Raw genomic sequence first — 18947 nt, forward strand, 5'->3', positions numbered from 1 at the left:
TGCGCTTTAGAACTTCCAGTTACCCAATCCATCATCCCAATAGGCCTACACAGATGAGATAGTCCATGTGCATTAGGCTTACATCTGACTAACAGTGAGAATAAAATATACTTTAAGGCAGAGTTAAAACTTAAGAGGTGGGAAGTGATATAAAACTGTCTAAAACTGGAAAACAAGATTTGAAAGTGATGGTGCATGAGCAATGGAGCAAGTGTCTCTCACCAAAGCAGCATTTCAGTTGAATTCAAACGTTTGTGTGCATTAACGTTGACTTTTTCGGATATTCATTATTTGATATTTGCTCAATTTGATAGGCTGTAGGACAAATTATTTTCCCATATCCTTTTAAAATGATGTATCCCAAATTATGTTCTGGTGTTTCTTTCACGAACGCAAGATGTTCTTATTTAATCATAACCCCAAAATGCACAATAGCAATATTCCGTCTGTTTAATCTTGAACTGTGTTTGGGCACCTAATGTGTTGCTTGTATTATGCATAGACGACAGTGCTTGTCTCCATGGGTGGTATCGCGCTCCCAATAAGGCTGGAAGGCGGTTACTTCAAACTTTTTGCGCCTCAGGGGTGGGCACTCACACCTTATGTTGATTGGTTGCCTGTGCTCTTATAGTATCCCCACCTCAGGGTAAAATAGTCAGCTCTAGTTTAGTCTGCTCCTGGCTATTATCTAACAGTGACGGATATTTCCCATTCAGTTTGGAATCGTTACTCTTGCGTTAACATTCATTTTTATATCAGTACAGCTAGGGCCACTTCTGTTTTTTTGTGCGAGTTGCTGCGGTTGGTGTAGATAGAACAGAGATGAGTAGTCCGGATGCGGGTTACGCCAGTGACGATCAGACCCAGGCTAGGTGCGCGATGTCAGTCATGATGCCTGGAATGGGACACTGTCAGTGGGCAGACCCCCTGAGCCCTCTCGGGGACACCAAAGTGAAGAGCGAGTCGTGCGCTACCAGCTCCGGGAACCAGAACCGTGGAAAGACTGAGCCGCGGATCCGGCGACCCATGAATGCGTTCATGGTGTGGGCAAAGGATGAGCGCAAGCGACTGGCACAACAAAATCCGGACCTGCACAATGCGGAGTTGAGCAAAATGTTGGGTAAGACAATACAATTATAAAGTAGGCTTAATTGATTTTGTGAGCCTGTTATTCCATGATATTTATAAAGATCAATGTGTATTTCTTTCGTATTTCATTTTTTTTAAATATACATGACGAAATCCTTAGTGAATTATTGTTATTCTAAACAGTGTGTTGTTGTCACGTGAAAGCATAATGAATTTATTTTACAATAGATATGATAAATATTATTGTAGCCTACTTCAATGATTTTGGTTTGCAGTATTTGTGTAGTGACACATTTTCATGAAAAAGCACATTATGGAAACTATCTGCCCTTACTTTGGCCATTCAAATATAGAGTAAGTAACTAATATTTCCAAATGAACTAATTACAACAATTACTGCTTTTGATCAATAATAATAGTGATATTATCATGTTATGAAATCAGTGTTCTCCTGTTGTTACTAAATTGGCAATTAGCTATTTTGGAGCTCCACCAGTCTGCATGCCTGATGCCGCCATATAACTCATATGAGCTCTGTTCTTGATCTGTAGGGAAGTCGTGGAAAGCCCTTCCTGTGTCCGAGAAGCGCCCCTTTGTAGAGGAGGCTGAAAGGCTCCGGGTCCAGCACATGCAGGACCACCCCAACTACAAATACCGACCCCGGCGGAGGAAGCAGGTGAAGAGGATTAAGCGTCTGGACTCAGGGTTCCTGGTTCATGGCGTGTCCGACCACCAGAGCACCTCCGTGGGTGGGGACGGCCGAGTGTGTATGGAGGGCCTGGGGATGGGTTACCACCACGAGCATGGCTACCAGATGTCGACTCAGTCCCTCGGCCACTACCGCGACGCCCAGGGCCTCGGGGTGGCTTCCTACGAACCCTACAGCCTGCCTACCCCCGACACCTCCCCACTGGATGCCGTGGAATCAGACTCCATGTTCTTCCACTCTCAGGAGGAGTGCCACATGATGCCTGCGTACGCCTACCACTCCCAGGGGGCAGAGTACACGCCTCAGGACCCTCACTCCAACCAGCACGCCAACCACATGCTCCACAGACACCTCTCCTCCCCCACTGAGCAGCAGCAAGGCCACCAGGCTGGCCCCATGCCCCCCTCTTTCAACCAATTGGCTATGTACTACAGCCAGCATTGTAGCCCCCGTCACCCCAAGCGACACCCAGGACATGGGACAGGACAGCGCTCCCCTCCCCCAGACTCCCACCCAGCAGACCAGGTGGAGCAGATGCATCCATCAGAGCTGATAGGTGAGGTGGACCGGAGTGAGTTTGAACAGTACCTGAACTCCTCCAGACCTGGAGACATGACAGGCCTGTCTTATGGGTCACATGAGGCCAACATGCAGGGACCTGAGAGCCTGATATCCTCTGTGCTCTCTGATGCGAGCACAGTGTTCTACTGTAACTATACCTCCTAACCTCCTGGTCCTCCCTGTCTCTATCTACTACTGAAGCTATTACAGCACATAACCTGACCTCAAATGTCTCTTTCTGTCTCCTGTCACTATTTCTGTCTTCTCTCTTTCTCTCTCTCTCTCTCTCTCTCTCTTTCTCTCTCCCTCTCCCCTCTCTGTCTCTCAATGTCTTTCTCTTTCATTCTGTTACAATTGAAGACCAGTGGGAAAAGTGGGATCTCTTTAATTTGAGGGTTCAAATTCAGTATGTTATTTTCTTTTTGTGTGAAGGGCGTTCAATGTGTATCACTGTATGAGCTAAGAAGCCATAGTATGACATCTGAATTGTAATGATGATTGTTCACACATTGGTTTGTATTTTCTTTTTGTTCTGAAGAGGAATATAAATACATTTTCTGATAATAAATAATGTACAGTTACTATTTGAACGTTGTATGTATAGCTGTTTTATACTTTTGCACTTTTGAAAAATAAAGTTTTGAACCAAAATACATGTTCCCTTACTTGTTCCCTTGTTCCCTTTTTTGTTTTTTAATTACTTTACCCTACCTTTTCATTGTTGAAATACAGCATTACACCAATTATTATATCAATGCACCTTGGTAATAAGTAACCATATAGTTATTAATACAATGTTTTCATTGTTTATTTGAATCAATGTTTACATCAAGAAGAGGTTGAAGAGGTTATAGACCATTTAGCCTACACCTGTGTTTTATGTTATTAATTATCACATTTGTTGAAACTGCTTTTTATCCATAAAATAGATCACTTATTTCTATACTGTATAGACATTAGTGGTAGCCTAGATTAATTTCACAACAATATTAGAAACATGTATCTGATCATTTTTACATTTAACAAATCCTCCACAGGCCTACAACTCTCAGCCATCTGCTCACATTTGATAGATAATACATATTATATTTGAATGCTTTGTCTATTCTCAAGAAAACACATACATGGTGAATAAGCTGATGGTAGCGTTGTGGAACATTGTGGAACGGCTCACCGGGCAACAGAGTTAATCCACAGTGGAAGGCTCTGGTCTGGCTTCCTGCCCCGGTTAGAATAGCGGTGATCTCAGGGTTTGACTTACAAATGACGCCTTGTTTTCGCAGCATGGAAGCACAGTTTATGTCCCGGATATCCTGTCTCTAAATGACTTAGTCTCCCCTGACTAATGGCAGAGAGAATTCAATATTTGTGTATTTACTACACCTATGCTAAATAATGGAGAGTCGTACAATAGGACTAAACATATTTATACAAATATATTTTTTATAGCCAAATAAGAGGTATACTGTATGTTTTTCATAGCATGGATTAATTCAGAAAACAGATAAAGTATATGGACATTTGATGTGGAATGGATGAGGAAGGTGTTAAGCACATCAAGACTACGATAGCTATATATTTATAGTTGTATGTACCGTTTTATAAATAAAGATGTTCCTTTTGAAAGGAAGAGGTTCTTCTTCGAGGTGTCAAGCACCCTGACCCCAGAATCCATTTTTAGTTCTTCAGAGGAAGCATGTTCCAGAAGCGTATATTCCTCCACTTTGTTCATGTCCAGTGTTTTGATATTTCTCCTATGTAACACAAGCAGAGGTTGGATCTCAAGGTAAATATTCCCTGTCCTTCCCACAGACATAATGATGATGTCATTTTAGAGATTGGAAATATTCAAGAAAAATAAAAGGTGCATTATAATTCTACAGATTAATCAGATCCTAGTTTGGGTAAATTGCTCTGTCCAGTCCAATTTAATTAATCTCAACGTATTGTATTTTTTTCTCACATAAAACACGCAAGATGGTCATTAATCGAGCATTGCATATGACTGGGATTATTTTCTGTTTATTGTATTATTGTAACATAAGATAATCCCCTAACCACCCCAAACACACACAAAACGCAGATAGGCTTATCGCTTCCACCCCAAAAGAAACATGCCCTACAGATGAAACATTTGCAACCCCACCCGCAACCCGGACTCCGGGGTAGACGTAACTTAGTAAGTACAAATCCGGGACACCCCAATTGGTGTAATATGTTATGTTTCATACGGTATGTATTCATTTGTGGATGTCCATCATCCATTTTGTATGTTACAAATTCAAATTTGTATGAAATGTTACGAATTGCAATTTGGACAAAATGTAACGAATTCGCAAAATGTATGATATGTTACAAATTCCAATTTCTTGTTGCTAACGTTAGCTAAATGACTAGGTGGCTAACTATAGCTAGGTAGCTAATGTTAACTAGGCTAGGGGTTAGGGGTAAAGGTTAGAGTTAAGGTTAGGGTTAAGGTTAAGGTTAAGGTTGGGATTAGGTTAGGTTAAAAGTTGCAAAGTAGCTACAAAGTACTAAGTAGTTGCAAAGTTGCTAATTAGCTAAAATTCAAAAGTTGTCTGTGATCATTCGTACAAAACACCTTTGGGGTTGCTAGACTTACACGTTATACGCCCACCCTTCCACCCCGACCAATCACCCTACTTTTGTTTTTGCCTTAACCATTTCATGAGTATGATCACATAATGTATCATCATTGTTGACTGGTCCCTGCAGCGTACCATCACAAATATGGGATTGGAATAGTAGCAACAGAACGTATAGGGGGTAGAAATCGGGGAAGGTATCATTATCACATTTTAGGGAAGACCCAGATGCAGACAGTGTCAAAGCAACAAAAGTTTATTACTGGAACAGGGGGCAGGAAAAATGAAAGGTCAAGGGCAGGCAGAGGTCAGTAATCCAGATTAGAGTCCAAAAGGTACAGAACGACAGGCAGTCTCAGGGTCAGGGCAGGCAGAGGTCAATAATCCAGTGTGGTGGGGCAAGGTACAGGATGGCAGGCAGGCTCAGGGTCAGGGCAGGCAGAATGGTCAAAACTGGGAAAACTAGAAAACAGGAACTATAGAAAAAACAGGAGCAAGGGGAAAACGCTTGGAGGCTTGACGAACAAAATGAACTGGCAACAGACAAACAGAGAATACAGGTATAAATACACAGGGGATAATGAGGGGAGATGGGAGACACCTGGTGGGGGGTGGAGACAAGCACAAGACAGCTGAAACAGATCAGGGTGTGACAGAAATATTACTTTTATGGGGGATTTATCAATAAATGGGGGGCAAACACAGGATAAGTTTATATGCTGGAAAATAGCTTAGCATTAGCTGATCATAATCAGTACAACCTTCAAAAAAGTATTTTAAACACATCATATGTGTCCATTACAATCTATGCAAGAATCTGTTTGAATGATTTGTCACCAGTACTTGAAAACATGTGAATAAAACAGTAAATACATTATGCTCCATACATACATACGGTATGCTACAGTAGAAATGACAACACGATATTTATAGAAAATAATGCACTTACTTCAATAGGAACGCACACATGACCAAAGTTATTATTTGTAAGGAAAACAACAATGAAGGCAATACGCGTCACCAGCCAGAAAATGTGCCAGGGGGAATATGTTTGTGCAAGGCCAGTTCTGACTAGAGATGCGCAATGTCTCCATACTTGATCTGGGGAAGCACTGGGGAAGTGCTTGGGCTCTCATTGAAGAGAGAAGTTTGTCCGACTCAGTAAAGCCTCAAACATAAATTGTCCGCAACAGTGAAATGGGCTACTTCTTATGTGAATTAATGGGAAGGTGGAAAACAGCTCAATTCAAAATGTTCTTACAAAATAAAAATAATTTGAAATTGACAAGTTGAAACATAGCCTATAGATAATTAGCAGGCAGCGTGCCTTGGTTTGAGGGCAGCGTGAGTTAACTGTCCTGCTGTGTAACAATCACATTTTGGATTCTGTTACAAAATTGCATTTTACAAGCATGGAAAAACTCACGCTGGTGCGACCGTTAGAGATATTTGGAACTCACACGTGAAATGGTTAAGTAACCTTCTGTTTTATGTAACCATACCAAACGTAACATATCATACTAATTTGAGTGTCTCGGATTTACATTTACTATGTTACGTCAAGTCTATGAGACCAGGCTGACCCCCTCTATAACAGGTGACACACTTTCCCTAGGGCTAGGCTGGGGAATCCCGTCTAATTGGTGTGAATCTGTGCAAATTCAGTCTGCAGCTGGGTTTAACTTTAGCCTCTCTGTTGTGATAGCTAATGGCTGGCATAAGGACAGGCTCAGACCACTATCACCACAGCAGCACTCAGGATCAGTGGCGTTGGTGGGTGGGGGTCACCTGTACAGACTGGGGTGGGGTGGGTGGGGAGGTAGAAGCTCCCTGTGAGAGCTAATGTTATCTCCCCCCACTAATTTGATACAAATGATGGGAGCAAACCGCTGAGTAAATTTGCTGTTTTAATATTCAGGCCAGAGAGAGGGGCAGCTGACTCGAAATATGTGTGCTCAAGAACTGTTGGAATTTCCACAGTGAATACAAATATGTTGAGCCGACTCAAATCTCAGAGACTGATCTACAGCTGATATTATCACAGATAAATGTATAGGAGATGACGGGCATTGTTTTGGTGTGGCAAATTGTCATTTTTAAAATACATGATAAAATACAGGGCAATAAAATGGATAACAAAAGATTATAGAGAGAGTGAGAGAGAGAGAAAGAGAGAAAGAAAGAACGAGAGAGAACAAGACAGAGAGAGAGAGAGAGAGAGAACACACTGATAGACATAGTCTACAGCCCAGGAAACAGGTCCTTAATGTGTGTTCCTGTGTACTGTGCGAGGTGATGAGAGTCCTGAGGCCTGTCTGTCTGACAGCGAGTGGCCAGCCAGGCCGGGACGGGGTGGGAGGGGAACAGACAGGGAGATTACCACTAGGCTTGCCTGGGCGGCTCGCTACATTAACACAGAAGCACTTAATCACAGCATTGCACTAATCTCACCTCAGGTAGCTGCCTTTCACAAATACAGCTTTATTCAAACACAAATACAGTGACAAATACAGCTTTGGGGTAAATTTGGGCACAGTCATAGTAAAACAAGTGTCATTCACTCACAGATACTGTGAAGTCACGAACAGCTTTAGCCAGTACTGAACACAAAGAAATAGATACACCTCAATATATGTCACAACTAAACATTATTGAAAATGATATGTCCCTTATGAATGACACAGTCTCTGTGTTGTAATAGAAAGAGAAGACCCATTCTATGTCTTATGAATAGAATTTGTCTTGAAAAATCTGGCTTTGCCCCCGAGCCTCCAGCAGAGTATTTGTCAAGGGTTACTAGCCATATTCAGACGTGACTAGTATCACCTTAGAACATTGGTTATGTAATTATTGCCACAGCATGTGCTTTATTCCAGAGGACTTTTCGCACAGCATTAGTTTTTCCTAACTGCCCCCTGTAATTATTTGTTTATTTTATTCAATTAAGTCTTATCTGTTACATCTGGAGTATTTCTCTTGTCTTATCCGGTGTCCTGTGTGAATTTAAATATGCTCTCTCTAATTCACTCTTTCTCTCTTTCTTTCTTTCTCTCGGAGGACCTGAGCCCTAGGACCATGCCTCAGGACTACCTGGCATGATGACTCCTTGCTGTCCCCAGTCCACCTGGCCGTGCTGCTGCTCCAGTTTCAACTGTTCTGCCTGCGGCTATGGAACCCTGACCTGTTCACCGGACGTACTTGTTGCACCCTCGACAACTACTATGATTATTATTATTTGACTATGCTGGTCATTTATGAACATTTTAACATCTTGACCATGTTCTGTTATAATATCCACCCAGCACAGCCAGAAGAGGACTGGCCACCCCTCATAGCCTGGTTCCTCTCTAGGTTTCTTCCTAGGTTTTTGACCTTTCTAGGGAGCTTTTCCTAGGGAGTTTTTCCTAGCCACCGTGCTTCTTTCACATGCATTGCTTGCTGTTTGGGGTTTTAGGCTGGGTTTCTGTACAGCACTTTGAGATATCAGCTGATGTACGAAGGGCTATATAAATACATTTGATTTGATTTGATTTTATTTATGACATAGCCTGGATGCTTTTATTCTAGGCGTTAAGATATTTCAACAGATGATAAAAGACTAGACTGAGAACTTGAACTTCGCTGCCAAATGTATAGGAGTCCACTGTCACGCCCTGACCTTAGAGATCCCTTTTATTCTCTATTTGGTTAGGTCAGGGTGTGACTAGGATGGGAAATCTATGTTTCTATTTCTTTGTTGGCCTAGTATGGTTCCCAATCAGAGGCAGCTGTTTGTCGTTGTCTCTGATTGGGGATCATACTTAGGCAGCCCTTTTTCCCACCTTAGATTCTGGGATCTTGTTTTTGGGACTGTGCTGTATGCCCTACTGAACGTTACGTTTTCGTTTTGTATTTATTTTGGTTTTGTTTTGGTGTTCATCTAATAAAGAATGATGTACGCTTACCACGCTGCAACTTGGTCCGATCCTTCAATCAACGAACGTAACAGAAGATCCTACCACCAAAGGACCAAGCAGCATGGCCAGGAGGAGCAGGGATCCTGGGCCCGGGAGAAAAGGGAGTGGAGGACATCATGGACATGGGAAGAGGTTATGGCAGGGGACAAGACCCTGCCATGGAAGCAGGCGGAGGCAGCGAAGGAGGATCAACGGCGACTCCGAAGTTCACGACCACGATGGAAGCCCGAGAGGCAGCCCCCCCAAAATATTTTTTTTGGGGGGGGCACACGGGTTGATCGGCGAAGCCGAGGGGCAATTCTGAGAGCGAGGAGGGATATTGGGATAGACTGAGCGAGGAGAATTGTGAGATAGTTGAGGGGGGTGATGAGGTAGAGTGGATACATTGGTGTCTGGAGCAAGACAGTCGCCGTGAGGAGCGTGGGACCAGTCAGGCACCATGTTTTGCGGAGATACGCAATGTGTCTCCAGTGCACATCCACAGCCTGGTGCGTTCTGTGCCAGCTCCTTGCACTTGCCGTGTGAAAGTGAGCATTCAGCCAGGACGGGTTGTGCCGGCTCAGCACTCCTGGTCTCCAGTACGCCTCCTCGGTCCAGGATATCCTGCGCCAGCTCTACGCACTGTGTCGCCAGTGCGCCTTCACAGCCCAGTGCGTCCTGTGCCAGCGCCCCGCACTTGCTGTGCTAAAGTGAGTATCCAGCCAGGACGGGTTGTGCCAGCTCTACGCTCCAGACATCCAGTGCGCCTCCATGGTCCAGTATATCCTGCACGGGTTCTACGCACCAGGTCTCCAGTGCGCCTCCACAGCCCTGTACGTACTGTGCCTGCTCCTCGCACTCTTCCTGAAGTGCGTGTTCCCAGTCAGGCACATCCTGTGCCTGCTCCCCGCACTCGCCCTGAGGTGCGTGTCACCAGTCTGGTGTCACCTGTCCCAGCTCCACGCACCAGGCCTTCAGTGCGCCTTCCCAGTCCAGAGCTTCCGGCAACAGTTCCCAGTCCGGAGCTTCCGGCGACGTTTCACAGTCCGGAACCTCCTGAGATGGTCCATGGCCCGAAGCCTCCAGTGACGGTCCATGGCCCGAAGCCTCCAGTGACGGTCCATGGCCCGGAGCCTGCAGTGACGATCCATGGCCCGGAGCCTGCGGTGACGATCCATGGCCCGGAGCCTCTGGCGACGGTCGGCGGTCCGGAGCCCCTGGCGACGGTCCGCGGTCCGGAGCTTCCGGCGACAATCCCCGCACCAGAGTCGCCACCGAAGATGGCGGATCCGTGAGCGGAGCGGGGTCTACGTCCCGCACCGGAGCCGCCATCGAGGCTAGATGTCCACCCGGACCCTCCCCTATAGAGTCAGGTTTTGCGGGCGGAGTCCGCACCTTTTGGGGGGGGGGGTACTGTCACGCTCTGACCTTAGAGATCCCTTTTATTCTCTATTTAGTTAGGTCAGGGTGTGACTAGGGTGGGAAATCTATGTTTCTATTTCTTTGTTGGCCTAGTATGGTTCCCAATCAGAGGCAGCTGTTTGTCGTTGTCTCTGATTGGGGATCATACTTAGGCAGCCCTTTTCCCCACCTTAGATTGTGGGATCTTGTTTTTGGTACTGTGCTGTATGCCCCACTGAACGTTACGTTTTCGTTTTGTATTTATTTTGGTTTTGTTTCGGTGTTCATCTAATAAAGAATGATGTATGCTTACCACGCTGCACCTTGGTCCGATCCTTCAATCAACGAACGTAACATCCACACAATATTTATAAATTCGGTTTCACATCCACATCTGAACCAAAAATCTAAAGTGAAAGAATAGGACTAAATCAAATCAAAATGTAATGTGCATTTAAAGTTTGATTTGATGTAGTGCTATTCTTTAACTTAAATGTTTGGTTGAGATGGACATGTGAATCCAACATATCAATGTTCTTTTGTGCCATTGTCAGTGGCGCAAAAAATACATCTGCTTCAAATGTTGATATTTGGTTGAGTTGACAACCAAACACAATTCAATATCACTTTTACAATACAGTATATAGCCTACTAACTTGTCGACAAGTTAAGAAATTATGTTGGATTCACATATCCAACTAAACCCAAAATACAAGTGGAAGAAAAGGATTAAGCAAGTGGCTAAGATTTAACTAAGCATTAGTTACATCTCCTTTAAATGTTGATATTTGGTTGCGTCAACTACACACAATTCAATATAACTTTTGTAATATAGTAAATAGCCTAAAGTTAAGGCTATCTCACAAACTAATGTAACAGTATTTATTCAACCTTAAAATGAGTAACACATCCATGGCCACATTTTGAGGTTACTGTAACTACAAATGTATTTTTATGTAATCATAGAAAGCGTGCATGTTCAAGATAGCATGCAAAGGTTGCAGGTCTGTGGAAATCTTCACAAATGCTGTAATAATCTGCACAGAATCTCAAACAGCGTTGATCTCTTTCACTATGTACTTTTCATGTAATCTCAACTGCAATCCAGGTTATTTGGTTGTGCTATTAGATTAAACGTTGATAACACATTAACTCATTGTACAAATACAACATATTTGACATTGTATTACCATTTGAACTTTGTTGTGCTTTTAGATGGTTGAAAGCATAGTGATAACACATTGGGAATTCAACAAACTTCCGGCTGTCTTTTTGAGTAGGTGAATAAAAGATTAAATCTCATTGATCAACGTCTCAATCAATCATTACCCACATTTCTACACTGAAATGACGTTGTGTGCCCAGTGGGCTGGCTGTCAATTAAGTTATTGATAGCGGATTGCATACAGTATGTGAGACAGCTGCAGAAACAGAGGAGGGTGTGTCTGTTCCCTGTCTAAACCAGGGTTTGGATGGTTGTTCTATTGTATAATCCCAGGCAAATGCACTCCTTCTCTGGGCCTGATCAGTTTCATAGCCCCTGCCTGTCAGAACGACCAATGTCCATTTGTGTTGCCACTAAATATAGTCCACATCAAGTCAATATCTGCTCCATGCAGTGACACAATAGTTTATTTTTCCTCTGATTCGGGCCCTTGTCTTGTCTAATACGATTATAAATAGCTATCGCAGGAGTGGGTGTGGGTGGTGTAGAAAAATTATCTGGATCCCTTCATTTTGTCATAACCTCAGTTACGATATCAGTGATTCTCTAAGTAGGTCTACAGCACCATTTCCTGAGACATTAATATCAGCCTTACAAGACTCTTATGCAATATTACTACACAGCTTTTATAGATGTATGCTAAATTAGTACACTGTAATTTCTACCTGAAGGAAAAGGGGCAATGTAAACATGAACAAACTAATAAATACTAGTACTCAAATAAAAACAATCTTAACAGCAGAACAGACACTGTGAATGTATCTACATTAAAAGTTTATAGCTCTAGCCTTGGTCATAGGAAAAGGGGATTCAGTCAGAGAGGTAAATAAACTCCAGGGCTGTTTTGATCAGCTCTCTGTACTCTTGTTCTAAGTCCCTCATGGCATCTCCAGGCATTTTTAGCTTGTGTCCAGGCGGGTAGTGATTAGAAGATGACTACATCAGCAGTCAGTTTCCTCTCCGCTGTGTTTTCCTATGGAGGGCGGATAGGTGGGGGTATTGGGAAGCGAGGCCACAGTAGAGCTCGCACATACAGTGCCTTCAGAAAGTATTCACAGTATCCACATTTTGTTGTGTACAGCCTGAATTTAAAATGGATTGAATTTAGATTTTTTTGGTGTCACTGGCCTACGCACAATACCCCATAATGTCAAAGTGGAATTCTGTATTTAGTCAAAAACAGAAATGTGAAATGTCTTAAGTCAATAAGTATTCAACCCCTTTATTATGGCAAGCCTAAATAAGTTCAGGAGTAAAAATGTGCTCAACAAGTCACATAATACATTGCATGGATTTTTCAATGACTACCTTATCTCTGTACCCCACACATACAATTATCTGTAAGGTCCCTCAGTCGAACAGTGAATTTCAAACACAGATTCAACCACAAAGACCAAGGAGGTTTTCCAACGCTGCACAAAGAAGGGCACTTATTGGTAGTAGACATTGAATATCCCTTTGAGCATGGTGAAGTTAATAATTACAGTTTGGATGGTGTATCAATACACCCAGTCACTACAAAGATACAGGTGTCCTTCCTAACTCAATTGCCGGAGAGGAAGGAAACCGCTCAGGGATTTCACCATGAGGCCAATGGTGACTTTAAAACAGTTACAGAGTTTAATGGCTGTGATCAGAGAAAACGGAGGATGGATCAACAACATTGTAGTTACTTCACAATACTAACCTAATTGACAGAGTGAAAAGAAGGAAGCATGTAAAGAATTAAAATATTCCAAAACATGCATCCTGTTTGCAAATAGGAAATAAAGTAAAGATGAAAGTGTGGCAAAGAAATTCACTTTATGTCCTGAATACAAAGAGTTATGTTTGGGGCAAATCCAACACAACATATCACTGAGTACAACTCTTCAAATTTTCAAGCATGATGGTGGCTGCATCCTGTTATGTGTATGCTTGTCACCGGCAAGGACTAGGAAACTTTTTATGATAAAAAGAAACGGAATAGAGCTGCGCTAAACACAGGCAAAATCTTAGAGGAAAACTTGGTTCAGTCTGCTTTCCAACAGACACTTGGAGACAAATTCACCTTTCAGCAGAACAATAACATACAACACAAGGCCAAATATACACTGGAAATGCTTACCAAGATGACATTGAATGTTCCTGAGTAGCCTAGTTACAGTTGTGACTTAAAATGGCTTGAAAATCTATGTCAAGACTTGGAAATGGCTGTCTAGCAATGATCAACAACCAACTTGACAGAGCTTGAAGAATTTTTTTAATAATAATTTGCTAATATTGTACAATCCAGGGGTGCAAAGCTCTGAGAGACTTACCTGGTTAGACTCACAGCTGTAATCACTGCCAAAGGTGATTCTAACATGCATTGCCTCAGAGGGTTCAATACTTATCTAATCAAGATATATTAGTCTTTAATCTTTTTTTTATTTTATTATTTACAAATGTTAGAATTGCTCTTCCATTTTAACATTACATAGTATTTTCTGTAGTTGGTTGACAAAAAAAATAACAATTAAATCCATTTTACCTTTGTAACACAACAAAATATGTAAAAAGTCAAGGGGTGTGAATACTGGTAGTAGTGGTGGTGGTGGTGTTTGCGCCCAGTATCCCACGTACGTCAAGACCACTTAATTAAGGAAACCTCAGGAAATAGTCTCAACCTCCGCAGGTCTGTCACTGGACATTGTAGTTTACTCATTGACAAACAGTGACTAACTTTTACCAGTAATAACTAGGAATAAATCAACTAGGAATTATGAATAAATAAAAAATTGTGTTTTGAATAGAACCACCCATTAAAGAAAAGTTACACATGACTGAATGCTGACATTTTATTGCCAAATAAATAACTACATAAGTATATTTTTGTAAGTTTAGAATAATTGGAAACAAGGTATAATGAAGGTAATTTCTATTCACAAAACGATTTTGTCTGTGAATAAATTATACACAAAATATATTCATCGATATTACATAATATTTTAGAATACAAATTTCCTTTGATAATATGCCTACTAATATAACCAGAATTTTGTTTTAAAATTAAAAAAAAAAAATCCTATTGAAAAAATGTACTATTATCACTGGCAGTCATAATATGATAAATGTGGACCATTGTGTTTTATTTCTGTGGATTTTTGAATCTTTCCGAGAGCACCTGTCCACACTTCCTTGTCCCAATGACTCCTGTTTGCTCTATCCATGAAAGATTGGCTGGGAACATCCTCCATCCGGGAGGAAACCTTGCTCCATAAAATTCACACCGCTCTTCCCATTTTGGGATCACCGGTAGGATTTCCTAAAAAAAAAATGATACATGAAAATAAAATCTAAATAAAGTGAGAGAGGGCAGAGTGTCATGACCCGGGTCAGGCCCCTTTGTTGTGTGTGTGTGTGTGTGTGTGTGTGTGTGTGTGTGTGTGTGTGTGTGTGTGTGTGTGTGTGTGTGTGTGTGTGTGTGTGTGTGTGTGTGTGTGTGTGTGTGTCAGTTCAGGTGCAATTTTAAAAACACCGGCGTAGCATAAACAACAGGGATATAGCCTCACACCAAGTGCTGAGAACGCCAGTAACAGGACTTACCCACACGGGTGCATCTGCAACAACAGATAGTCCCTAGCTGCTATGATTCTGTTCTCATATTGACATCTATGGCGTAGGTAGGTGGCCTATACTTTAATGCTTGGTAGTCACTGTTGATAGTCTGTCTAACTAATAATAACTTATAGCAGGAGTATTCAAAGTTGAAGGATTGGAATTTAAATATAACATATTTATCTTAATTCATTAAATCAAAATGTGCCAATATGTTTACCCACAGTACTCAATTGATTAATAGTGGATCTAAAGTTAGGATTTCAGAGGTCTGTCCTGCTTTTTTAGATTGTGTCCTACACAGGAAAGTAAATGTCTCTGTTTAAGTTGGAGCTAATATGAACTTCAAATAAATTATTAACACATTGTATCATTAAAATAGCAAACAGTTTACTTCCAGTTCCCCAAGAAAGACGACGGGTTCTCCTCCTTTTTTCAAGTAGACCTACAGTCTCTTTTCCAGTCTCTAGGCCCAGTTTATTATTATCCATAAATTGACACCCATTCAAAAGGCACTAAACTACTGAAGGCTAACTCTCCTGCTTTCTCAGAAGTGTCTAGATGCAATTAGTTTTATGTTCATAGTTTTATGTTTATAGTTCTATATAATGAACGAATATAATATTATACCGTGTTTTTGTACCAGCAAATGAATGCCTTTAGAAAAAGTTAAGAGCTGAGCTGAAAAGATAAATAAGATTTCCCGCCAGAGGGCAGCCTCGCGCAGTTTGTCAGTGTAGCACGCTTTCAACTGAACATTTCCACAGGCACGTCGCGTGCTGCTGCTGCTAATTATTACATCGTTTTCCCGCGGTTTGGTACATGATTACAGTGTCACCAAACTATTCCTTTCTAGCAACATGGTTCATGTTGAAGTTGTAGCCTAACATCACATAACCACTTACAATTTGAAATGGTAAGGTTACACAGGGAACTACTCTTCTTATTTTCACTCAAAATGCACCAGTCTGCCTAAACTAATCAGACGTTTTCCTGATCCATATACTATGACGTTGAGCAATACTTTTGTTGTTTTCTCGACATAGACACGGATAGGGTGGGTCGGTATTTGACTAACTGGCTAATTGTATTACCGTGTTACTAATAATAGAAAAACAATGAGCACACAGGTCCTCACTCCCAATACATATCTTGGAGAAATAACTAAGATTACAGTTGTGTTCAGTACTATAGTAGCCCAGGAAAATAGGCTAAATTGTTGTTTTTGTTGTTGATGATGATGAGCGATTTGTCTTCAGGCCAGTTTATTTTATTTTTTATTTTACCTTTATTTAACTAGGCAAGTCAGTTAAGAACAAATTCTTATTTTGTGAGCCTATGTTTTGGCAAATTAGGCCAAATATTGTATTTGCTGTGTTTTTTGCAGACTTGTTCATTGGGCCAGAACAGAAGCAGTTTGACACTGACTGTGTTGAGACTCCAGTATGCCAATATAAAGTTAATGGGATGCCTACTGTGTGCCACATGGTCCGTGTGAGATGTCAGGGCCTGAGGTGTGCAGGTGATGTTGGGATTTGCAGATGGAGTTGTTGGTAGGTAAGAAGGAGGTAAGAAAGAGTACCATCACGTGAACAACAGTGTCCAATATGGAGCATACAGTAGAGGGATGGGTATCCTGGGCCCTAGTAACCCCATCACTGCTCACTGTTTGGTTACTCTACCACACAGGGTCACCTTTAGTTTCAGACGTCTGCTTGTGTGCTCTATTTGCATAGATCTGAGAAGTGATTTTGTTTTTGAAAGTAATTCCTACAGAGTGATGTCATTATGTGCTGTTGTGTGGTTATGCTGTCTCATTTTAATGTTAGAACAGGGTTGTGTGTTAAACAAGAATTGCAAATTATATAGAGAGAGATACAGTGGGGAGGAGAGAAGGGCAGAGAAATAGCTGAGGGGTAGAGGAGAGGGGGTAGGGTGTTTTGTGTGTGAATGTGAACAATTTGATTGAGTGTTGTGGGCTATATGTAGGCAACAGTTTGAAGGGATAAAGCCTTGAATTACACATGTGGTCTTCTTAAATTAGGTCTATACAAGTAATCAGTGATATGTAATAATAACATTTCAGTCCGTTGCATTACAAAATTCCTATGTAGTCAGATTTTTCACCCAGACTACAGTTCTTTCCATTTACAGGAAGAACTGTGCAGATACACATTTTGGTAACAGAATAAAACTGAGGGAGATTTTACCATAATTCTGTCAATACACTTTGCTTCTGCACAGTTTTTCTTCCTTTTTTTTATTGTGTAAATTGTTCAAAGTAGTTATTGTGCATAAAGTTTGTTAAACTTTCAAATCAGTGGTTTTGGTATGTAATTTTTTTTAAAGTGAAGAATCGGAGTCTCAGTGTAGTTTCGTTACCATGTATCGAAAGAGGGCTGATAATCGCACAGAAATGGGCACTAAATGTCCTGCATGTACTCTGTATGAGATTTGTTTAGTATATTTCCAGGTTTTGCCAATCTGAAAAGGAAACCTAGTCAGTTGCACAACTGAATGCATTCAACCTAAATGTGTCTTCCGCATTTAACCCAACCCCTCTGAATCAGAGAGGTGCAGGAGACTGCCTTAATAGACATCCACGTCCGGGGAGCAGTTGTTGTTGGGGGTTAACTGCTAGCAGATTTTTCCACCTTGCCAGCTCTGCGATTCGATCCAGCGACATTTAGGTTACTGACCCAATGCTCTTAATCGCTGGGCTACCTGCCACCCTGTATACTGTAGAAGAGAACGTCAGATACAGATAGTGGTTATGGCTGTAAGAGTTATGAACAGTCTGGAAATAGTTGTGTAGATCGTTGTATTGTTTAGCGCTTTTAGTCTGTACTAATTAGCAGTCTTGAATGACTGGAAAATGACTTCTTCGTCATATGGTAGCGTATAACAATTATCTACAAAAAAACTGTGACGATAACATAATCGGACATTTATGAACAAACAAAGCAAAATTATGAAACGCTGATAATTGATGAAATACAGAATAATAGTTGTAACTGTGAAATTAAGATAAAAAATGACAGGAACTGAAGGGGTGTGCATTTATTTCATTTGAAGATATCGAAAGAGTCAGCTATTGCTAACAATGTTCATAAAATGCCTACAATGGACCCAGGGCCTCAGGGTTGGCAGTAACCTTCAAGTGAACCTTGAGCGTTAGGAAGACAGTGGTGTTTAATAGTCCACTGGGACAGGAGTTTAACAGTGGGGGACTGAGATTCACCACATCCTTTTGTTGTTGGGTTGAGGGAATGTCAAGGCCACGTCAGTTGAGTTGACTCCTGGCTCACTGATGTGTGTGTGTTTGGGGCAGCGTATGGAAACTCCATTTGTTTGGTGGTCAGTGTCTCGGTCGCGCTGGAGGCAGGCTGCCCATCTGGTCTGATCTGGTCTGCTTTGCTCGGTGGCTGGCTCTGGCTGAGACTGACCCCTAATCAGAGGAAGGTCGTCTGATTTAGACCCCGTCCAGAACACAGACGGATAAATCACTCCTCACCCCTGAATGCTATCTGGGGCGCTGACTGACCCTCCGCCCACCCGCGTCTCTCCAAAACTAACAGCCATGTGGCACTCAGCCCTGGGGTCAGTACTCGCACAGTGACCCCTGGGCACATACAGAGACACGTTTCTGCTTTTTATTACAATGTTATTGAATGATTGAGTGAGTTATTAAGTGATCATTGTAAACTGTATCTCCCAACCGACCCAAAAGAGAGGTCTACTCTGCACACTTCAAGATTGTAAAATGTAAAACATAACAATGGGATGTAGGGCTGTGACAGTCATGGAATTTTGGATGACAGTTATTGGCCAGCCAAATGACC

At 41.9% G+C, this 18947-nt stretch overlaps 1 protein-coding gene across 1 annotated transcript; it reads left to right on the plus strand.

Annotated features, from left to right (window-relative positions):
- The first annotated feature begins 652 nt into the window (after positions 1–652).
- Positions 653–3024, plus strand: LOC106578689 (transcription factor Sox-17-alpha-A). The gene is made up of 2 exons (XM_014157792.2): positions 653–1120; positions 1641–3024. The coding sequence occupies exons 1-2, from the start codon at positions 823–825 to the stop codon at positions 2522–2524; spliced, it is 1182 nt and encodes a 393-aa protein (XP_014013267.1). The 5' UTR covers positions 653–822; the 3' UTR covers positions 2525–3024.
- Positions 3025–18947: the final 15923 nt, after the last annotated feature.

This window comes from Salmo salar, chromosome ssa19 (genome assembly GCF_905237065.1).
Source record: "Salmo salar chromosome ssa19, Ssal_v3.1, whole genome shotgun sequence".
NCBI lineage: Eukaryota > Metazoa > Chordata > Actinopteri > Salmoniformes > Salmonidae > Salmo > Salmo salar.

What these genes read in the sequence shown, in the direction of transcription:
- LOC106578689 (XM_014157792.2), top strand. Translation starts at nt 823, where the DNA reads ATGAGTAGTCCGGATGCGGGTTACGCCAGTGACGATCAGACCCAGGCT. An exon ending in GGAGTTGAGCAAAATGTTGG is followed by an intron (nt 1,121 to 1,640) that starts GTAAGACAATAC and finishes CTTGATCTGTAG; the next exon opens with GGAAGTCGTGGAAAGCCCTT.